Raw genomic sequence first — 23,275 nt, 5'->3', positions numbered from 1 at the left:
AACACGTCAACCCTCTCCCTTCTCAACCTTTTTTTTTTTTTGGTGAAAATATACATAGCCAAAGATACACCATTTCAAAAATTTCTACATGCACAGTTCACTGACATCGACTACACTCTTCCAATTGTGCTGCTATTCTCACTTTAGAAGAAGGCTTACGAACAAAGCAGTTTCTCATTTAACAGTACACATGTTGCCCTATGACAATGGTTAACAACCTCACAACATATCAACACTGTCCTTACTCAACCTTGGGTTCCCTATCACCAGCTTTCCTGTCCCCTTATGCCTTCTGGCCCTTGTCCCTGGACTGCTGTACCTCATTAGTCCCATTTGGTTTTATGGGGCTGTACAGTAATTTTTTTTTCTAAATAAATTTGGTGACAAAAGGAGTACTGTGCCTTTTAAACTTATTTAATACAAAGAAGCTTGTATTAAATGTTTAATTTCACATAAAGAGAATTTGAAGGTTTATTATGATGAGCTTCAAGTATATTCTCTTTTCCTACCTTCCTTGAGCACCACTGCAATAGCCATCTTTGTATTTTAGATGCCCAGTACAGTGTAAGGCATACAACAGAATAACCATTTGATGAATTAAGATACCTAATAATAATGCAACATATTACAAAATACAAAGACACACCACTTCAGTTCAGTAGTACTACTTTTTCATGCTGAGAAACAAAAAAGGTCAATACAACAAGGTGTAACTAATTTCAATCAAGGGTTCTATTATTAGTTATTTTTTTTATCCCAGAACCAGTGTTAGTGTTCCATGCAGACCTGGGTTAGTAAGTACAACTCTGGAAGAAATTTAGTGACAATTTCTGAAATATTTAGTATGAACCAGGGCAGTGTTAAGCTTGCTTATGGTTTGAGTTACAAGCTGAGTGGCTTGCTAATTTTTAGAAAAGAAAATGGAGGAAGAACAGAGGTGTTTGGTTGACACTTTGTCTTACCTTCAGATAAACAGAACTGATATTTAATGATCTAAAGAGGGAAAATAAAATAAATGAAACAATCATAAGGAGTGCAAGGTATTACAGAATAGGAAGGCCACAAGTTATTTTCTTACTGATTTCTTCAAAATTAGTTAACTGTAAAAATGCAGTACCCTCTTACAATCTTTAAATACTGTAACATAAATTAGTGTATTAAGTATTTGTAAATCTCAAACAGTCATTTTAAAGATTAGAGATGAAGAGGCAATACTCTTGGTCATCAAATTTGATCCTCTAAAGTTCAGAGAGAGTACATGCTCAACTTGTGTTTCTCTTGCAGGAACTTCAGTAATGATTCTGAGACACAAGAGTCACTGTCCGTTATTGCAGATAAATTGTGGTGCATGTACTTTTATGAAGATTGTTGAGTTTTAAAGAATGGTATTTAAGTAAAATAAAGTACAAATCAAATTTACAGGCCAAATTCAAATACTAAACCGTGATGAATAATCTTTATGTTTCAATGACTGGAATTTTTCAATCAAGTTTTCTATTATTTTAAGAGTTTTTAAAACAAAAGGGTATTGCATTTCAAGTTCCAATAACTACAAGTAACTAATACTGGCTTTTAATCTTACCAGCATCAGATGGTAAATGATGGTAGGGAGCTGGAGAAAAAACCTGTGCTGCAAAATCTTCAAATGTAGTTGGTTCTAAATGGTGCTGAACAATCGTTTGCAGGTATCGCGCTCTCTCCTCATAGCTGATTTCCTTTAGTTAAGGAGGAACTTAAAAGCAGCTCACATCAGAAAAGAATAGATTTCATCAGCAAGTACTCTACTAGTGCTAAGCCATCACCTCTTAGGAAACCATTCACTAACTGTTCTTGCATATCATTAAAAATATGGCTTTTTAAAGAGTAAAAATAAACTACAGTTTTTAACATAAGTTTACTCTTCAGCATGCCACTATACATGACAGCTTAACAGGGAGATATTTATCAGAAAATAATTATAATAATACTAAACTGTTGGCAGAAAAAAAGGTAACAGTTTACTTGAAAAAGGATTCAACTGCTATCAGGTCAGCCTAGGCTCATCTCGTTAATTAGTTTTGATCTGCAGATTTACTCTCAAAAGCCACACAATAAATATTATAATGATGCTTAAGATACTGTGTCCAAATTCTATATTTTTATTTGTGAATATTTATTGTGAAAAATTCCTGCATATCTTCTTCTTCTAAAAACCTTGCATTTTCTCAACAATTGTTCTCATTTTGAATGAAGACTACTGTTGCTGTAATCCCCGAATAACTCCATGTAGTTAAGATAAATACATAGCTGAAACTGTATGTCAGGAAAAAATACCTAGTCAATTATAACACTGAAACAAGCAGGAATATTTGCAAAGAGTCCACAGGACTCCTGAATACTGGCTAACAAAGCATCTACAGGGCACTGACACTGACAGAAAAATACTGTACTTCTCTTTCACCACATTTTCTTCTCTGATATTATTGACAAGCAACCAGTACCCTGAAGTGTTGTTGCTTTTGAACAACCCACTCCAGGCTTCCTGTTTCAGCAGGCCTGATTGTGCTGTTAGCGCAGAGAGGGTGAGAAAGAGAGAACATTTCTGTTGTTCACGAAAGCAACTATGGAAATGGCTGTCAAAATGTAGAGCAGCAGGCAGCAACATACAATTATCAGGAAAAACTCACATGCTGACTTCATGTCATATAGTTCCTGAACTAAGAAATCAGTTAACCTTTCTTCTCCAACTCTGAAAAGTTTTCCTGCTGAACTCAGTGTGCTATGTTGACAGGCTTTACATAAGACATTTAAATAGGTATGAAGGATGATTAAAAATTGCCTATTGGTTCTTCTTTTCTCACTGAATTCTTTCTAAAACCTATTTTAATATTTCCCCCTCAAAATTCCTTATTCTCATTTTGAAAAAAAATTACTGTTCAATTATTGTAGTTCTACAATTGCAGAAATTGTAGACCAACCCTACAGCCAAGACCAAGAAAAATAATTTTAGAGGAAGGTAACTTAAATAATTAAAAAATAATTGATAATTCAATGGGAGATAACCTAGCCTGTTACATTTACAAAAGATTATTAAGAGGACAAAAAAGCATCAAAGTTGAACATAAGACTATATTATGCATTTGACTTAAGATGAATTTGATTAAAAAATAGCTTATATACTCTCTTCTTGTATTACAGTTTTAGGCATCAAATATTGAAATAATCTCAATTTCAATTCTTTGCAATTCATAATTTTCAATTCCTGTCAGTAGGACTGAACTTCAAAAGAATTTTACTTCTGAAATGAGTAGCAATAGGACAAGATGCTAAAATGATCAATAGTAGGGATTTAATGGAAGGATAATATAGACATTTTTGAGTCTGAACACAGAAGTAATACAGCACACTTTTAAAGAGGGTATATGGTTATAAATGGAAGAGGATGAAACTGATGGTTCAATCTAAATAATACCACATTATCTCACAACTTGTTGGAAAGTACTTTTTTTCATTGGGGGAGATTCACAGCTGCCGAATTTTCTGCAGTTAATAGAGTCCTTTGATTCACAGCAGTGCCCCTTGTACAAAAAATACTGGCCTTTGTGTATTACCAGAAACTAATTTTCTATTTGGCTGAAAAGGGAAAAATGGGGTTATTGCTTCTCCCTCCTACAGAGCTTTTCATTATGCCTGATGCACTCAACTTCTAAGCTCTTCTGAGAAAAAAAATAACTGAAGAGGCAAGAGGTAGAAAAATGAGCTTGTTAGCACATTAGAAGTGAAGTATCTTGGTGGGCCCTAGAAATTCCCAGTGGTGTGTTAACTTATCACTCTATGCATGCTGGCACTGATAGTCTCCCAATTGATCACTCGCTTTTCGCACCAAAGGTGCTGCCAGGAAGCAAAGGCTGAAGGCCCACAGGAGAACAGTCTGCTATCAAAACAAGCTGTTTTTAAAAGTCTGCTTGAATGGGTAAAATGCTTCAAGAAAAGTAGGGTGGAGACACCTACCTGCTTTTAAAACGCTCTACTTTCAGAGAGTCTATAAATGAAATATTTTACTTTATCTTATCATACTTAAGAGTTTACACAAAAATTAGGTAGAAAGAAAGCAAATGTTAATATTTCTAAAGCAGGGAGGAAATTTCCAAAGTAGCAAAATTTATCAAAGTAAGAAAATGAACGTATAGACAGGATACATTTTGGAGGGTAATTCCATTTCAGCATACAAAAGAAGGAGGTTTAAAACTAAAACTGAAGAAACCCCAATACACAGCTATATGAAACTAAAATTATGCAAATGGGGTTGCTTTCCAGATATAATGTATTCATTTTGTATAAAAATGCATGATTATGTAATAAAATTACAATAAACCCTCAATAGTGGAAACAATGCTTTCTAAACTAATATTAAAAAGTTCTAGTATAGGTGACAGAGTGAAGGAAAACTATCAGTTAACAGTTGAATTTAAATGAGAAAACGCATTGCTCATTATATATTATGGCAGGCTAACATTTGAAGTTTTCTTTTCGTGGGAGTTATCGTGAGATAACATTGTTAGCTTAGTAAATAATTATAGTTTAAGGTAACTCACCTTCTAAAAGCTAAATGTTCTTTATTAATTTCCAAGTTCGGATGTAGTCAAATAAATATACAGCAACAACAGCAATGCAACCTATAGTACTTATACTTTTTTCTCTTTTTAATACTGAAAACATACAGTAAAAAGACATAATGAATTCTAAGTACTTAAAACACAGTCCTGAGTCCACAAACAAGGTGCTTTTTGTGACTGAGATAATGATAAAGTTCCAAACAGTGCTGTTAGCATCTGCAATTGTAACCATAATCCAAAGCAGTTAATTCCTATATCTCTTTATAATAGGTTAGGCTCTTATTCCTTAAAAGGCAGCTCTCTAGGGAAGAGTTATTAGTACCAACAAATTGAGTGGCATACACAAACTTGATGGCTAGCAACAACAGGGCAACTCAAGCTGTATTCCTACTGTGAGTGCGTGTTGCCATCTGCATTGAAATTAAAAAAACTGAAATGTGTGAAATGATAAAGAAATAAAGGCAAACTAACAAAAAAATTCAGAACAAAAATTTAAAGTACAGATCTAAGTTGAATTACGAAGGTTTTTGTTGTGAATTTACAACAATCTGAGTTTGGAAAAAAAAAAAAAACTAGCTAATAAAAATCATTTGATGAGGGAGACTTTTACCTGGTAGGAATCTTTAATACAGAGCTAGCCAATCAAAAGAAATAACACACAGGTGTTACAATCACAGCAATGTAATTATCCACTAATCCTCCTCCCTATTACTTTCTGCAGAAGCAGAAAAGGGAGAAAGGAATATTACTATTCTAAAAATAATAAGAAATATGTATTTTTTATAACAAAGAGTTTACACCTATTCTGCACTTCACTAATATTAACATTATTATACATTTTAAGTAACTACTTCTAATTTTAAGTTTATGAAATTATTTATGGCATTCTGTCACTGTGTCAAGACCAGCTGTCAAAAAAGTGGGGGTTCAATTTTAGCCTGGTCCTGGTAAGATATGAATTCTCTGTGCCACAGTTTATCCGTGTGTTAAACTGGGATACCACCACCTACTCCTAGTCTCTTCACAGAGATCCTGAAGATAAAGAATATAAGTACAGGGTAACCCAAAGGTTCCTCTACATCTGTCCTGACCTTTGGCTGAAGTCTTTGTAAATAGCTGTCTCCAGGAGGACTCTTTTCAATGTCAGTTTAAGAAATATACCTAGATTTATGTGCAAGAATTTTCAATGTTTCTTACCTGTGGTATGTACAGAGGGATTTTTGACTTCTTCCAATGTGAGGAAACTGATTTCTCATGGGGGAAAAGACACAAAATGAACAAAAGATACCTCAGAAATTAGTACCAAGTATTTCACTTTTACTAACATATAGGGAGAATAGTAGATTTGGTTATAAAGATGCAACAACTCTTTATTCTCCATATAACTTTCTAAACAGTATAATCTGGTAATTGGGAATTGCTTTTACTGTCAGGAAAGGTAAGCTTTCAGCTCTGTGATAATTTTCAGTATTCCCAGTAGGTTGTGTAAATACCTAGCTCACCTGTAATTTGTGACTAGTCTCAAAGAAGTGGAAATTGTGTATGTATATATAAAATATATATGTAAATGTATACATGTGTATCTGTATCTGTATATGTGTATGCTGCACAGAACAAAAATGAGTAAGTATTCTCAAGAGTACTTTTTAGAAGTGCTGGAGGCATTTTAAAACATGAAATTACATAAGCACCTCAGATATTACAATGAAAATGAATAACATACAGAATAATATTCAACAGAAGCTGTCCAAATTCATTTTATGAGAAAACTGAGCAGTTAAATGATACAGCTAGATAGTAGAAGGGCTAGAATCTTACTGATTTAGAAAAATAGGCAAAATTTGGCTTTATAAACAACTTTTCAGGAAGGCCTTATGTAAAGAAAGAGATTATATCAATAAAATTTATTTTCTCACAAAAAAGTAATTATAAACACTGTAATTATGAGCAGATATTAAAGACATATCATTGGTAAACTGTCTCTTAAATTCAGGTTTAATGTTTTCTTTCCTAAACAAGAAAAAACTATTACCTCCTTTTATTAGTGAAGACAAAGTATGAAGTGTTTCTATCTGTGCTCAATGGCAGTCTCAGGGATTTTAAAGCTCATTCTGAAATTCCTAATTTAGTAAGCATTTGTCTACACTCAAGTGGCTTCTTTGTGGTTTTAGCACTTAAGAATTTCATCTTCCTTTTCTGTATAAATGATTTCAAGACGAATAACTATAGGACAAGGTAAAGTTCCAACAGTAAAAGTCACCTAGAAATGTTGCCTACTGACTTTAAAAAAATTTGGAGGGAGTGCTACTTAGGTTCAGCAGGTAAGAGCCAACTGTTCAATATTCATAAAGCTTGCAAGCTAGCTGTTAAATCATTGGTAGTTTGAAATTGGCTATGGGGGAGTATTTGCATCAAAGAAATCGGCGAATAACACAAATCAGGGCCTTCTCCTGTCCTGGAGAATCAGTTGTTAAATACTGTATGTGCCTCTTTCTCATGCTTGTTCTAATAAATTATATTTTCTTCAGAAAAAGTTTCTGTCCCTGATTCTTGGGAGTAGATTTTGGTGGTCCTTCTATGTTACCACTTCAGTTTATAGAGACCAGTAGTCCAGCCAATTGTATTCATGTTATTTAAATTTTAATTGTCAATTTACCTGGTTACAGACTAAAGTATGTAACAGGGGCGAAGACCATGTGGTCTTTTTACATTTATATTTCCAGCAGCTAACACAGGACTCACTAGTACTCTTTGACTGTTTATAAACGAAGGAAGGAAGAAAGTTGGTTTGATGTCTGTTAAGCTAACAAACCAGTTCTTAATTCCAACTTGGCTCTGTAGAATCAAATGTATGTTGGCAAATATAGCTGGGAGTTTCCTAGAATTGGATATACATAGAGAGGGCTTGAATCTTACTCTTGAGAAAGCATTTGGCTCTACCCCTCCCCATGATCTTGCTGATCTTCTCTGGAACAAGAAAAAGTGAATAAAGCACAATGTACAAATACGTAGGGTGTAACAAAGAGAAAAGGAAACTGATAATTACTTCTAAAGAACAAATTTAATAAATGTTGAAGTACTTACAGCTGATTACACTTAAGCACTGAAATAAACACTTTGCCGAATGGTTGTGACAATTTCAATTTAAAGAAATTTAAAAATTTTTCATAGATTCTACAGTAGTATTAGACAATGAGTTTAGTTAATTCTATTCATTTACGTGGACATCTACAGAGAAAGGATAAAAGGAAAATATCTTTGAGAACATCTCTATAGATAAAAATCAAAAAAGGGTCATTTCAAAACCATTTTAGGCAGATTTAAAAAACTGCTCTGTATACCATAAGAATAGCGGTACTAATACCAGCAAAAATTAACACTTGAAAGTTTAAACATTTATTTAAAAAAAAAAATAACTATCTCAAGAGGGACTATGGCAAGACTAGGCATCATTTATTGAGAATACGCAGAACAGTTTGAACAAGAGGTAGGAAACATCCACAAACATTACTTTCAGGACACTTAGCAAAATCGGCAAACTGTTTATTCAGTAATAAGGCTTGCCTTGATGAAGGGTACAAATAGAGATTTATTTGGAAAACAAAGCTGTTGACTGGTAGAATGGGACTAGGACTTTGGTCTTTTAAATAATAGTCCAGTGCTCTTTCTACTACCAATTTCAATGATCTGGGTATTGTGCAGTGGGGCGAAAAGTATATCAGGCATTTCATTAGCTCAAGGATGGCCAAAACAAAAAATATTAGCTTAGATTCTAAGATCAGCAATTTTTGAAAGATAGCTATTTATATACTAGAATGGTAAATTCGAAATGAAAAAACAAACCACATATGGTGTTTCAGTTTTAAAAGGCCTTGAAATGCCTTGAAAAAATAATAAAAAATAAGAATTTTATCGAGGTATAGGCAATGGCTAGATCTATTTTGCAAGTACACTTGAAAGATAACATGGCTATTATCAGTAAAACTGTAGAATATCTTCCTGAAATACACAGGGTAATTAAATATCCCATGGACTAACAGACATTGTTCATTTATAAGATGAAAGTAAACTATACTCTTTACCTTATAAATCAAGACTGGTAAATAATTTGGTGAGGAGTAGGGGGAGGGAAGGAAACTCTATTTCTTTTCCACAGTAGCTAATTTCTTCAAGAAACACGCACTTCAGTTCATATATAGCAAAAATAAAATTCCCTTAAACAACATGAATCTTGATATTAATATTGTTTTATTTATACCACATTAAAAATTCTTCTGAAAGTCTGCAACAGGTTATGATAAATTATTGTTTATGATTTTTATGATGCCTTATACTAATGAAATTCTTTAGTAGTTGATACTATCTACACCACGAAGAAAAGCTGTGATTTGTCAGAGTAGACAAAACTGGGCTTTAATCCATCCTTTTAACCATATTGCCAAGTCTATATTGTTTTCACTGCGTCTCAATTAGAAGACAGGCAGGACACCTGGTACTTCTTTATCTAAGTCCCATGGGTTGCCAGATGACTCAAAATCCATAACAGGTGCTAAGGCAGTGTGAGGATAGCCCTATTATTGAAAGCCGGAGTTGAATAAAATTTGGGCCATATATAATTGCTCGTAAATCAGTCAATTACTGACTGAAAATGATAAGTAAAGGTTGATAAGCCCAATTCTACCAAAGTTCGTGTAAACAGATTTGAAAAGATTAACATTAAATAAATAGGATTAAAAATTTAAACCTACCTAGAAGTTCTGAAAATCCTTCCAGATTTAATAATCTCATAATCACTGGTGGTTTGCAAAAAGCATCAATATGATTATCAAATATGCATATCTATTCCACTTTCATGAAACTTGTACGAAGCAAAACATCTAAAAGAAAAACTAAGTTACTTGGATTTCATATTTAATGAAACAAGTTTTGTACTGTCATTCTTGATAAGATCTACTTTAAAGTATTATCATTAATTCAGTAACAATGGGACTTTCATAGTCAGTAGAAACTGCTTCAGAATCACTAGTATTTAGAGTAAGAGTTTAAAAACCACAGTGGGTAGATACCAGAAACATAATCATCTTGTGTTGTTCCTTTTGGGAACAAAAATTTCGGTACATCAAAGTTGAGGAAATGAATGTATGTGTATGAACTAAATACTAAGCTTGAGCCTAGTCTGAAGATTACAAAAAGGAAAAAAAAACCCAAATAATTGAAATTTTACAGTGCACAATTACTTAAGTATTATCTCTACTTAAATGTGCACTAATTTAATTAAGATTTTGTTTAAATGCTGTAATTATCGGGAATACAAAAAAGTGATTTTATTACCACAGTAAGTAGTAACAAAGTACAGCAAACTGTCATTTAAGACAGTGTCACAGAATCTATGATAAGCAGTATATTGGCTTAAACTAATGCACTATATGCCCCCAGGGAATGAGAGGCTTAGCGACTGGACTTTAACATCAAAATCTATCCATTAATCTTGACTTAAATATAATCCATTCTGCAGTAAAAGGAAGAATGGGCATTCAATGAATTACTGGTTTTGAAATATTGCACTTGTGCCCATTTACTAAATCACTTAAGGAGATATAAGGAGATGGAATACTAGTAAATTTTACTGACTGTTACTAATTTTACAAAACCTGCATTTGATTTTCCCCCAATTTAGCAAGAGCACCTGATTTTAAAAAATTATAGTTTTCCTAAAACATCTCTCTTTGATCCTATTTAAGGATATGTTGCATAAATTACAATATTGTAAGATAATTTAGCCAATTTAAATTCAACTGAATAAAAAGAATCATCTATGGAACTATATGACTGTGAGGTCAGGAAAATATTCTTTAACTTTTTTTTAAGGTTGTAGATCATTGTTTCTTTGCATCAGAATGACCAATTGCTTGTTGACTAAACGGACCAGAAGAAAATAGAAAGGCCAAGAGGAGTCTATATAAAAATATCAGGGCATATGATGCTTCATAAATAAGGAAACAACCCTCAACTTTTTAAAGATACCCTAAATAGGCAGAATCCAATGTGTGAGGTAACCATCCATGACTGGAATAGTTATAAGCTACTCATTTAAATGTCAAATCCAGTATTTAACAGTAAGACATTCTGCTCATCTTCAGTAGATTATTTTAGCACTTGCAATTGTTATGTATAAAATTAATTTACATTTCTATGTTACTATAGTTTATATATGTTCAGACGTTATTTGGGAATTCTAAAATGCAAAGTTAAAGAGAAGTAATTTGAATTTGTCTTTAGCCTTATTTGATACGTAAAATGTGGTGGTTTTAATCCACTCTTTCCCACATTTAAACATTTTATGAAGATAAAAATTATTATTTTCATCTAAACAAAAAAATATTATAAAGCAAATCCTACTTTTGCTCTACTATAATCTGAAGGGCTGAAAATAGATAATGACATGTCAACAAGGAATTACTACAGGTGGTTACTTACATATATTCATGTTTTCTTTTTGACAGTAGCTATGTGCTAAATAAAAGTCAACACTCCTGTCAAGAGAGTAAGTAAATGCAGAAACATCGGTTCTACAATAGCTATTTTTGCTCCTTCTCTTTTCTGAACAGCAATTAGTAAAGCAACCCCTTCCCCTCCTCCCTAGTGCTGTCAAGCTGTTCAGAGCAGTTTGCGACTCGACAATGGTACCATTGTGAATGCTCTCTGGGCTTCCTTCCCACAGAGAGTTAAATGGGCAGTTCCTGCTGCCCATGATTGGTGTCCAGTGAAATAATACTCAACAGCCAGGTTTTATCAGCTTCACGCCAAAGAAGTGAAGCCAGGGAACCCAAGCCTTCATATCATACTGGACCATATGCCAACCCTGATGGCCCCAAAGGTTTATCACTAAGAATCAGGATCCATCATGTCCCTTGTGAAATTTCACTTCACATACCTTATGTGAAATGCAAAGCTTCACTAAAAACCAACCTTCTTTAAAATTGGCATGAACAGATGGACGGTAACAGTGGTTTGGCAGGCAAAAGTTAAGATTTAAATAGGCTGTATTCTAGTGTTTGAAAGAAAAAGCAGTTAGAAGAAAATGGAGAGACTTGTGACCCATAGTTTAACTGTAATTCCAGTATTGAGTTATTAAAAATTCAACAGCAAAAGCCCTTATGTTTAGTGAAAGGAAAAGAAGAGATTAAAAGCACTGCAATTCCTATGTCAAATAGGGTTAAAGATGAATTTCAGCTTTACATCCTTTACTTTTTGGTCTCTGAAATCCCCAAATAGCATCTGAATCTACTGTTGTTTTTATATTAAACAAAGAGTAAAATAAAACATGCACATTATGTAATAGGTGTGGTGAATACTAATGTAAGCATACCAGTGCACCCTCATCACAAACAATAACACAGGGATTTAAAAGAGAAAAAAAAAAATCTCTGTTCTAGCACAAGCTGAGAAGTTAATAAAAACGAAGGAGAAACAAAGTTTTGTTTTTAGGAAATAGTTTACCCATGCCGGGATGGAGTTTTCTATCTTCCTTCTGGTGTACTGTGATATGACAAAACTGTCTAGATGGGCATATGTGGACCATACTGTCACACTGATCTGACAAAACAGATAACACAGTGGTAGAGCTTTCTTTTCCTCTGGTATTTTTTACCATGAAGACAACGTACTTGAAGAATAGAATAAAAATACTTTATCAATAACATATAAAAGTATGATAATGTATAAAGGTACAATAATGTGTATAAGTACTTTAGAAGAAAAGCGTAAGAAGGATTGTTATGCAAGAATGAGGAGTCTATCATGAAATGCAGGAATTATGAAAATCTCAACTGCTCTTTTTAAAATGGCAAACAGGTGTAAACATTATCAAACATCTAGAGACCTTCTTAATCTCAGTAAGAAAAACAGGACTAATCAGCAATTACTGTACAACTAATTATTATAAAAAACACTTTATTCAAATAATTGTCTAATAAACTAAGTTACCCTGGAAAGGCTTTACTAGAAAAAGAAAAAAAATTCAAACTGTAACTGTTCTCATATTCAACAGGTAAAAATCACACAAAAGCAGAAGGAATTGTCACCTTAGACACTGGTAGCCATATTATTGAGAGTAACAGAAAATCAAGCCTAAATTGATTTTCTTTCTGCTTGACTCCATTATCTGCTACTACTCTTCCCTTTGCCTAATACCACCCAAGAGAACTGAGCTCCTTGTATTTCTTGACCACATTACACTCTTACGCCTCCATGCTCATTCCCTACCTCTGAGAAATTCTTCCTTGATGTTGTCTGCCTGGCAAACTACATATGTCTTTGAAGTAATCAGTACACCATGCTTCCTTTGTAAAGCCATTCCTAATTTCTATTCCTCATCTTCCACCTCCACTTAAAATTAATCACTTTCTATTCTGTTATCATTCTATTTTTTATATATCACTATTGCTAGACTCTCATCAGAGTGCCATTCATTCATCCACTTATCAGGCTCTCTCTTCCTGTGCCAGACTGTAAACCAAACCAAACCCTTTGCCGTCGAGTCGATTCTGACTCATAGCAACGCCACAGGGTTTCTGAGGCTATAATACAGAAGCAGACTGCCACATCTTCCTCCTGTGGAGCCGCTGGTGGTAAGCTCCGTTAAAGCAGTGACTCTTTCTATCCCTAGCTTTTCTCTCACAGTGTTTCTCATATAGTAGGGTAGTCAATATTTGGTCAATAAATGAATATCCAAAATTGCTTAGCAATCTTTTTTTTTTTTTGGGAATACAGCTTTTTAAAATATTTATATTTGTCATTAGTGCATTATGTTCTGCCTCCTTCTTGGGGGGACACCAACCTATATCCTCCCTAAGACAACTTTTGTCACTGTCATCAGGTAAGAAGAGTCTCAGCTAACTTTTCACCCTAACAGATTCCCCCCTTCCCCTTATGTGTGTGTGGGGGGAACCCCATAGATTACTGATCTCTGAAAACTATCTTCACTAAACTAGAATGCCATCTAATAAAAATATGCTGATTAATCAGTCAAAATATAATACCCTTGTGTGTGTGTGCTTTTCTGACTTGTTCATGTATCAGAGGAAATTTCTGTTACCTACCCAGCATACTCTTGAAGTTGTAGCCTAGTCTAACATAAACCACAAATTAAGAGTTACTACAATTAAAGAAAATATTTGGGGTTTTCCATTTTTAAAAAATATCTATGCTAATTATAAACTGCAAAAACACAGATAATAGAAATATGAGTGGGTTTATTACTAAAAAACATTGGCAAAGGAGAAAATTTCTGTTAAAAAGGAAAAACAAATAGGTAAAAACCCATCCATCCATGAATCCATTCACCATGTCCTGTTATAACAAATTATTAGCCATCTACCATGGGCCAGGCACTGTGCTGAAGTAAAACAAGGATGGTAAGATTTGTTGATACATGCACACACACACAGCAAGTTTTGTAACAAAACATTAGGAGGCAGTGTGAGCAATTAATTTTGCTTAATGAAGGAAGCTTTTTTTTTCTTTACAAAGGCTATTTTATTTGGATCATAAAGATGAGTATATTAGGTGGAAAAAAAGTAAAGAACAGCATTCTTGGGGCAAAAACATGGGCCTGAAATTGGAAAAGGACATTCAAGGATGATGAATATGGTTTAGCTGGACACATACAGGGCATCCTGTGTGTCAATGTGGTGGAAGATGAAGGGAGTAATGATGGGGGGGAGGGGCGGAGTGGCAAAGAGTACAAAGCTACAGTGAGAAATATGAGGCTGGGATAGTAGGAAAGTAAGCTAACAGGAATTGCTTACAGGTGGTTAAAGAATTTAGACTTGCTTCAATAAGCAGTCAAGAGCCATCATAAGACTTTTAATATGTATAGATTTGTGTTTTAGAATAGTATTTTCAGGGTCAATGTAGAGAACAATAATAATGATAACATAATCAACTATCACAGTTACCATTTACTGAACTACATGACAGACACTGCTTAGTGCCACATGTGGATTTCATTTAATCCTTACAATAATCCTGAATTTGGTACTACTATTCTTTTCAGAGATAAAAAAATACTTAGACACAAAGGCTGCTGTGACATATTTATTAAGTGGGTCTGACTCTGAAGTCCATGCTGATTTCCAAACAATCAGCTTTTTGGACAGCCTATACTTATCGGTATTTTCTTCCAAGGAAATGATCTATAAATGATAGTAGATACATAAAAGTATGTAGTTTCTCAATAAACTCATTTCTTCTAACATGAAATGGCAGCAATATTGATGGGCCCCCTAAGAGGTTTTATACTGTTCTATCATACTGAATGGCAAATTGCATTAGCAGAGCCAATCAATTACATTTCATTTAGTTTTGGCTCTTATATTTTTGTAACAGGTTCTTTACATTTGAACATTAGAACTGCAGGGACAACAAACTGTGACTAATTGAAGAATGATCATTGACTTCTGGTAATTTGTCCGATAAAGTTAAACAGAAACCCAATTCTGGCATTTAAGAAAAAGTCAAATCTAAACAGATTAGAAGAAATCAAATAATACTGGTGTGGTAGCACAAACAATATAAAACTTAGGTATAAAGTGTTCCTTAAGATGTGATTTAACTGTATAAAATCCCCCATACCGTATATTTCAGATTACATATATATTATATACATATATACAAGAAGCCCTGGTGGCGCAGTGGTTAAGCACTGGGCTGCTAAGTTAAAGGTCAGCAGTTGGAACCCACCAGCTGCTCCGTGGGAGAAACATGTGGCAGTCTGCTTCCGAGAAGATTTACAGCCTTGGGAACCCTATACGGCAGTTCTACTCTGTCTTTTAGGGTTGCTATGGGTCAGAATCGATTGGAAGGCAACATTTTTTGTTAAATATACATATATACACATGCACAGAAAGCCCCAAAATATAATTTATAAGCATAATAACAGACATGCTGCCTTCTACCTACTAAAATCCCACCCTTTGAGGCCCAGATCATCTACCAAATTTTCTACACATTCTTTCTAGATCTTCTCTCACCAAAGCAATTTATTTTTCCTTGGAACTCCCACAGCATTGTGTCTATAACCCTACTATGACACTTATATTTTACTTTATATTTTAATTATTAATGTACATGTTATTCTCTCTCCTATTAGATAATAAATTAATAGAGGGCAAGATTAACATCAGGTTTTTCCTTGCATCCTTCTCAAAATCTTTACCAAGCCACTACCACATAAATGACCAGTAAATATATTTGAAAGAAGAAAAATAGTACACAATTCTATTTCTTGACCTGGTGGTGGTTAAACTGTAATTATTCACTATATAGTAAATTTATGATTTATGTAACTTTTTTCAAATTGTTTTATAATAAAAAAAGGTTATAAAAGAAAAAAACTAAGAAAAAAGGACATGATCATGTATTGTAACTTCTGAAAAATTTTATGGACAATAAATCTATTCACATTTAAAAAACAGTAATGCACAATAGCATCATATTTAACATTTGTACACTCAGAAATCATAGTTAAAACATCTCTAGGATCAAAATAACTGCTTTAAAATTTTTATTTAAGGAATGGTGTCATGATTCTAAAAGTCATGAAATTAATGCTTTGGAATTATTGTTCCCGCTACAAAAACAAACAAAATACAAACCAAAAACAACCACTCTTTCAACAGGTAACTAATAAATGAAGGCTGAGATCAAACTTGAAATACCCTTCAGGTCCAATCATTACCCAAAATCTGCCTACTCTTCCTCCTCAGCATTGTGTTTCAATTCTAATTGCATGATCAAACCAATCAATTGAGCTCAAGTGACCAAAAAAAGGAAAAAAATAAAACAAAAAACCTAGCTGACAAAATCAGAGGTTGCAAGAAAATGTTTTTTCAGGTACAAGTAATGCAAGAAAGGACAACTGAAGGAAAGGTTTCAAAGCCTGAGAGACAGTCACCAACACTGACAGATTACTGTGATTCTGGCTGCCAGCATGATCGATTTGAGCAGCATATGACAATCAATATTGTCCGCATTTAGTGAACATTAGATTCATAGTTACACAAGATGTTCCTAGGATAAAATTTAAACTGTATTTAATGACCATAAATAGCACAATTTATGCTGTGGAATCTTAGTGGGTACTTTTATTGGGCATAAAATAACTGACATGCACTAAAATTATCCAAATATAATTGAGTTTATTACATGTTTTTTTAACCCTTCATTTCTCTTATGAGGATTAAAGTATTAACTCTGGTGGTTTTCAAAGCCTACTTCTATCTCTATTTCTGTTGTAGTTTTATATTAATAAAACTTCACATTAAGTTTTATTGATCTGTTTTAAAATGCAGGATTTTCTCTTAATAGGAATTTATCTGGATTTGTCAAAAATAACACCTCTAAATTTATTAAATATTTCTGAACTATGTATTTTTTACTTAAAATTAAAAGACATACCTATATTTCAATATATCTTAAAATAAATATGGCTAGTAATTTATCACATCAACTTCCCTTTATAAATGAAGTAATTCAACTATATGAAGTAATTTTTCCTAAAAATTTATAAATAATACAGAACTTTGTGGATCTTGGTGAAATATGGCTATATGTTCTTCAGATTAGCAAAGGTTAAGAGCATCTATACTATATAATTAAATAGTATGGGAAAATAATTTTCAGATGGCTTCTAAAATTCAAGTCTCCAAGTCAAGCAAAACTTGTTTGAGCTCTCTGACTTAATGTTTTTACTTGGAGTGTCCCAGAAATGGTTTTGCTGGTAGAAACTGTTCAGACTGGCTGTTTAAATAAAGTGTTCATGTTTACTATTTTCATCTGAAAATTATTGCTCTTCATCCTAGAGTTTTCTCCAATCTGGTATCTACTAATGTCTCAGCAAGGTTAATTAATAAAAACTTCATGAAGTAGACCTGAAAATCTGACCCAACCAACCAACCAACCAACCAAACATAAAAAACCAACAAGGCTACTCCTGGAGGTCACCTTTCGGTCAAATAATAGATTGCTTTATAAAATATACAATATCACCCCTGAGTAATATGTTCCCTTAAACAAGTATGTGAGACCAAATGGTCAGAATTTACCCAAAAGCAAAGATAAGAATGCAAGAAGGGGAAGGGAAGCTAGATCAACGGAAACAGAACAAACACAATGGAAATAATGAGACTGCTGACACACTATGAAAACTGTAACCAATGTCACAGGACTAGTATAAAAATTGTTAAATGAGAACCCTATTTGCTGTGTAAACTTTCACCTAAAACGCAATAAAATATTAAAAAAAAGTAAACAGTAGAGCCAGAATTCAAAGTCAGGTCTTTCAATCCTGATCAAAAGTAGGAATATGTGGAATAAAATTTCAAATGTTCATGGAATCCAGACTTTCTGGAGCCACATTGAGGCTGGATGAAACTCTAAAACTATTGCCTTGAGACAATCTTTAAACCTTAAACCAAAAATATTCCCTGAAGTCTTCTTCAAAACCAACAATAGTTTAGCTTAATTAGTAAAGAACATCTGCCTTGAGCATCATGCTCTTTTAAAGAACTATCTATATGGGATCAAATTGACTACAACAATTTGAAAGATTAGATAGGAAGCTAAGGGGGCAGTGAGTTTATGTTAATGGGGGAGGAATAATTTGGAAAAGGAGGGTGAGAATGGTTGCACAACTTGAAGAATGTAACCTATGTCACTGAACTGTATATGCGGAAATGTTGAATTGGTGTATGTTCTGCTGTGTATATTTTCAACAACAACAAAAAAATTATTAAAAAAAAATGAGGCAATTCCTTGGTGTTGGGAATAGTTGTTTTATATTAACTACAATCTTTACACAAATTGCACAAATTAACACTACCATACATCTGTTATTTCATTTACTAAGCACATCCAAATTCATAATCTCATTTAATCCTCACAACAATTCTGAAACGTGTATCATCACTTTTTTTTTTTTAAATTTTTTTTTTCTTTTTATTGTACTTCAGGTGAAGGCTTACAGAACATATAGTTTCTCATGAAACAGTAGTACACATATTGTTTTATGACATTGGTTAACAACCCCACAACATGTCAACCCTCTCCCTTCTTGACCTTTTTTTTTGGTGAAAATATACATAGCCAAGGATACACCATTTCAAAAACTTCTACTTGCAAAATTCAGTGACATCGATTACGTTCTTCCAGTTGTGCTGCTATTCTCACTTTAGATGAAGGTTTACAGAACAAAATAGTTTCTCATTAAACAGTTAGTACACATGTTGCCCTATGACAATGGTTAACAACCCCACTACATGTCAACACTGTCCTTACTCAGCCTTGGGTTCCCTATCACCAGCTTTCCCGTCCCCTTCTGCCTTCTAGTCCTTGTCCCTGGACTGCTGTGTTAAGGCACGTTTTTACACAGCAAAGTGTAAACTCTTCCATATACATCCCTGTGTTCCACTTTCAATTGTGTCTTAAATGAAATGGTGGATAATACTAAGTATCCAGATGAACATCAGGATCAAGCAAACTGTGAAACAGGTAAGGGTCCAAAAGCATACCATTTCTGTGGAGCTAACAATGTGGATAAATGTATTTTTTTGGGTAATAATTTGTATACTCCAGGTAAAATGAGCTACCTTTCTAAAGATATTCAGGAGACAATAAATGGAAAAATATACTCAAGGAAAGAGATGAAAACTACAATGCTTTTATGAGTATGATAATGAGATGGAAACCAAAATAATTAAAATTAAGAAAAAAATACATTAGGAAAGTAAGAATTTGTAAGTTTTGTACAAAGAGATATTGTATTTGGGGAGTTAAACTATAATTCCTAAAAAGATGTATGGTGTATGTACTATAAAAATGGCAAAGTGTGTGTGGGTTTCATGAATCAATCTCCTCATAGCTTATTCACATCTAAGTGAAGCAACACTTAAGGTTCCAGGCCCCAAAGGTAAAGTAACTGACCCTGATTTCTGGGTAAGCTTGGCAGGGTTTAAAAGAAATAACTCTTCAGGGTCATCTTGAATAGCTTCTCCTTAACGTTACTATGATCTTCAAACCAATCAACAGACCCCACAGTCAAAGACAAGTGATTTAGGAAAAAAATACACTTTCTCCATGTCTATCTTACTGAGGGGAGGGTATTGCTTGCCACTGATATTTCTTTTCAACTGGTAGATCTATATTTAGTGGATTTCTCCAAATCTTATTTTTGTTAATCAATTCAAGGTTCCAGAATTCTTATCAGTTCACTAAGATGAGCACTTCAAATCTGAGTTTTCAACTTTAAAATAAGTGAAGATATAACTGCCACAAGTAAGAAATGCTATATAAATGTCATTAAGTTTAATCAATGAACCATGCCATGACTCATCTGTAAATACATTTCATGGTGTTAGAATACAGGAGGAATTACATATGAATCAGACTGTTTAAGTTGATTTTCATCAAAGAAGAAAACGTGTGTGGCAGACTACCAGGTTATAATGATAAATCCATTTCAAGTGGAATGGAAGACAGACTGTTTAAAAAGACCTTCCTTTTAAAGTTTAATAGAGCATATTATGCAAAAGAAAAATGACCAATTTTTTAAAATCGTATAGCAAAAATATATGGAAAATGTAAATCCATTTTAGAAAGGAGTATCAGAAAACAATTTAAAATTTAAAACTGTGTGCTTATTGTGTGCCAGGCATTGTTTTAGAGGCTTTGGATATATTGACTCATTTAGTTTTCATAACCCCATGAGCTAGATATTACTATCATTTACATTTTATAGATAATAAAATTGAGGCTCAGAGAGGTTAAGTAAGTTGCCCAAGGTTACCCAGCTAAAGAAGTGATGGCCAGCATCTGAGTTCAGGCAATCTGGCTCCAGAAGCCATGTTCTTAAACATTCCATGTCCTCTTATACCTCTGTGCCTCTGTTTACACCGTCCCCCCTGCTTGAATGCTCTTCTTCCTCTGATCCTCCTGATTAACTCTTATTCATCCTTCAAGATTAGTTCAATCCTCACATTTCTCAAAACTGTTTCCTGACATTACCACTCCTTCCAGCTGAGTGAGAAGCCCCTTGATATTACACTTCTGGAACACCCTGTGTGTACTTCTATTACATACGTACATAACATGTTTCTCCATCTAGACTGTGAGTTCTTTGCAAGAAACCTCTGCACCTTCAGAGTAGCAGAGTGAGTGGCTTGGCTCATAATGGGAATGTACTTAATTAACCAAAAGATCAGTACTGATCAAAAGTGTAAAAAACAAAATACATCATTCAAATGTCATAATGCTCAAAAACTGGGGAGGAACTCCACCATCTACTATCAATAAACAGAAACTCAAAGGTCTTAATACATAAGAAATATTTACCTTGGAAAGCAGACAAATATTTAAGAGTAGAAGCTGCACTGTTAAAAAGGATACAAGTTTTGATACAGTGGAATCAGCGATTTCAGAGCACGACTTGCATTTATAGCTGTTGCTCGAACCATAATGGGTAGAACCTTTCCATTCACAATAGCACCATCAAAAAGTGGACCAAAGAAGGGAACCTGATTGAGAAATTAGAACATAATTATATAGTCAAATATACATGCTAAAAAGGTTGTAAACAAGAACAATCAAGACACTGCTTGCATAAAAAGGTGTTTTTGTTCCCTCTTTAGTTCTTTCTTCAGTAGAAATACTGTTAGAATTAAAATTTTTCCATGATGGGTTACTCACACTAGGGCAATAAACAAACAAAAAAAGCCAGGGTCTGTAAGGTGTCCATTCAAAAGAACTTTTGTGCCTCATGTAATTAACTGAATAATTTATATGACCTGTAAATTTTCAAATTTTTGTAATCTCAATTATAGACAAAAATCTAACACTGGAAGTAAATTCCTTTTTCTTATTGAGCAAACACAAGGATGATATACAATCTTATAGGCAGGAAGTTAGTTTTCCATTATCTCTGCATGATAACTAGCTTTACTACACAACCTAAAACACTTTTATGACATGGTTTATTAGAAAAACATTTATTAAATGCCATTTTTATCAGGTGACTGACAATTGCAAAAGTTATTCTACTTGAATAGGGTTGGTATACAAATAGCACCTGAAGGCATAAACTGGAGCTGTGGATAATATCGTAAATATTTTACTCTTTGTGGCCACATATGATCTCTGTCACATGTTCTTTGATTTTTTTGTTTGTTTGTTTAAAGCTCTTTAAAAATGTAAAAACCATTCCCAGCTCGTAGTCTGTACAAAAACAGGCCATGGCTCTACTTTGCTGACCTCTGGTTTAGATGAACCCTAAAAAACCTGGCCAGGTTTTAAGTTTAAATTCACACATGAGAAATTCAACCCAATTAAAAAAATCCTGAAGATTGATGATTGGCTCTCAAAAAGTAGATTTTCTATAAACTAAAAGCACTCAATTGAAAAAAAAAAGGAAGAAAGACATCAAGATACTAAGAAACTTTTATTATTAACTTTTTAACAGAACTACCTGGTTTTCTTTTACTTTGTAGAATTTTTATTAAGTGATATGACTAAATAATCATGCAATCTTAGTAAAATGTATCAACTGAAAGTATACGAATCATACTTTCCCCTTTTAAAGGTAACGTTTACTTCTTATTGTGTCTTTTAGAAATTGTAATTGCCCTCTGAATAAAAGACAAGTCCTTTTATGTGCTTAGTACAAAAGAACTTTAACTCTGGCACACCCAGTCTTCTCCTATTTGGACATAGTTTCTTGCTACTGATTCTGCTCCTTTTGTATCAGGCTGAGACAATCCACATGTCTACCAGGGTCTGTATCTCATTTCCTCCCATACTTGATGCTTAGTCAAATCTTTCTTCCGTAAGATGGAAAGAAACACACAAACCTGTTTAGAATTCAAAATATATTATTAAAATATAAGACAAGAAGTTCTTACCTCTGGTTTTTTCATTATCTGGATACTGAACATGTGATTTTTCATTGGATATATAACAATAAGGACATCACCAAATTCTGTAGGAATAATTCCTCTCCTGTAGTCTCTAGTATGCTCTGACCAAACAATGTGTACTTCATCATTTCCTAAATGTCTCAACTGGAAAACCAAGAAAATAGTTCATAATGCTTTAGAAAGGCCCTGTGAGTATACTCATACAGCTACTGACAACATACTATAAAAAGGGAAAACGGTAAAGAAATAAAAATATCAGATTTTAAAAATTTCACTTGATCCTTTTCACAACATGTGACACAAACACTCAAAGACGTTAGGAAACACTGGAGATGACGAGATAATTTTCAACTGCCCATTGCTGTTAGGTGCCGTCGGGTCGGTCAGTCGATGGGAAACTCAGGTAATAAAAATCCACATACAGCACACTCTTCTAACTAGCAACTTCTAACTAACTTTTCTGTTAGTTTCAGGTAACTGGACAGACTGCAGGTAGGAAACTTAACAAAACTAGGGATAAATGTCATCAATATATACACTATGAGCTAATTTAGAGACAATTTCTCTTTCTGAAATATGTAATTCTGCACCAATTCTCCCCTACCAAACCTTTTAAAAGAGTGTTTTAACAAGTAACAAAACTGACTGATTTGAGGTTCATCTCCTTTTTTTCTGACTACCGTCTGGAAGTGCTAATGAGCAGTGAAGTGGCCT

General features: G+C 33.7%; 1 protein-coding gene across 8 annotated transcripts in view; it reads right to left on the bottom strand.

The window, feature by feature from the left end:
- RALGAPA1 (Ral GTPase activating protein catalytic subunit alpha 1) overlaps window positions 1-23,275 on the bottom strand; it is a 261,573-nt gene that overhangs the window by 9,022 nt on the left and 229,276 nt on the right. For 6 of the 8 annotated variants that reach the window (XM_004376506.2, XM_023731462.1, XM_023731457.1 and 3 more), the window contains 3 exons: window positions 22,547-22,705; window positions 21,039-21,166; window positions 1,583-1,707 (listed from right to left, as the gene is read on the bottom strand). In XM_004376506.2, coding sequence (XP_004376563.1) covers window positions 1,583-1,707; window positions 21,039-21,166; window positions 22,547-22,705 — 412 coding nt within the window. Of the gene's footprint in view, window positions 1-962; window positions 994-1,582; window positions 1,708-21,038; window positions 21,167-22,546; window positions 22,706-23,275 lie in introns of all 8 variants that reach the window. The other 2 variants (XM_023731458.1, XM_004376508.2) reach the window with 1 other exon arrangement.

The sequence above is a fragment of the Trichechus manatus genome, unplaced genomic scaffold, assembly GCF_000243295.1.
Source record: "Trichechus manatus latirostris isolate Lorelei unplaced genomic scaffold, TriManLat1.0 scaffold00043, whole genome shotgun sequence".
In the NCBI taxonomy this organism is placed as follows: Eukaryota; Metazoa; Chordata; class Mammalia; order Sirenia; family Trichechidae; genus Trichechus; species Trichechus manatus.
This window is presented reverse-complemented; position numbering and strand designations above follow the sequence as displayed.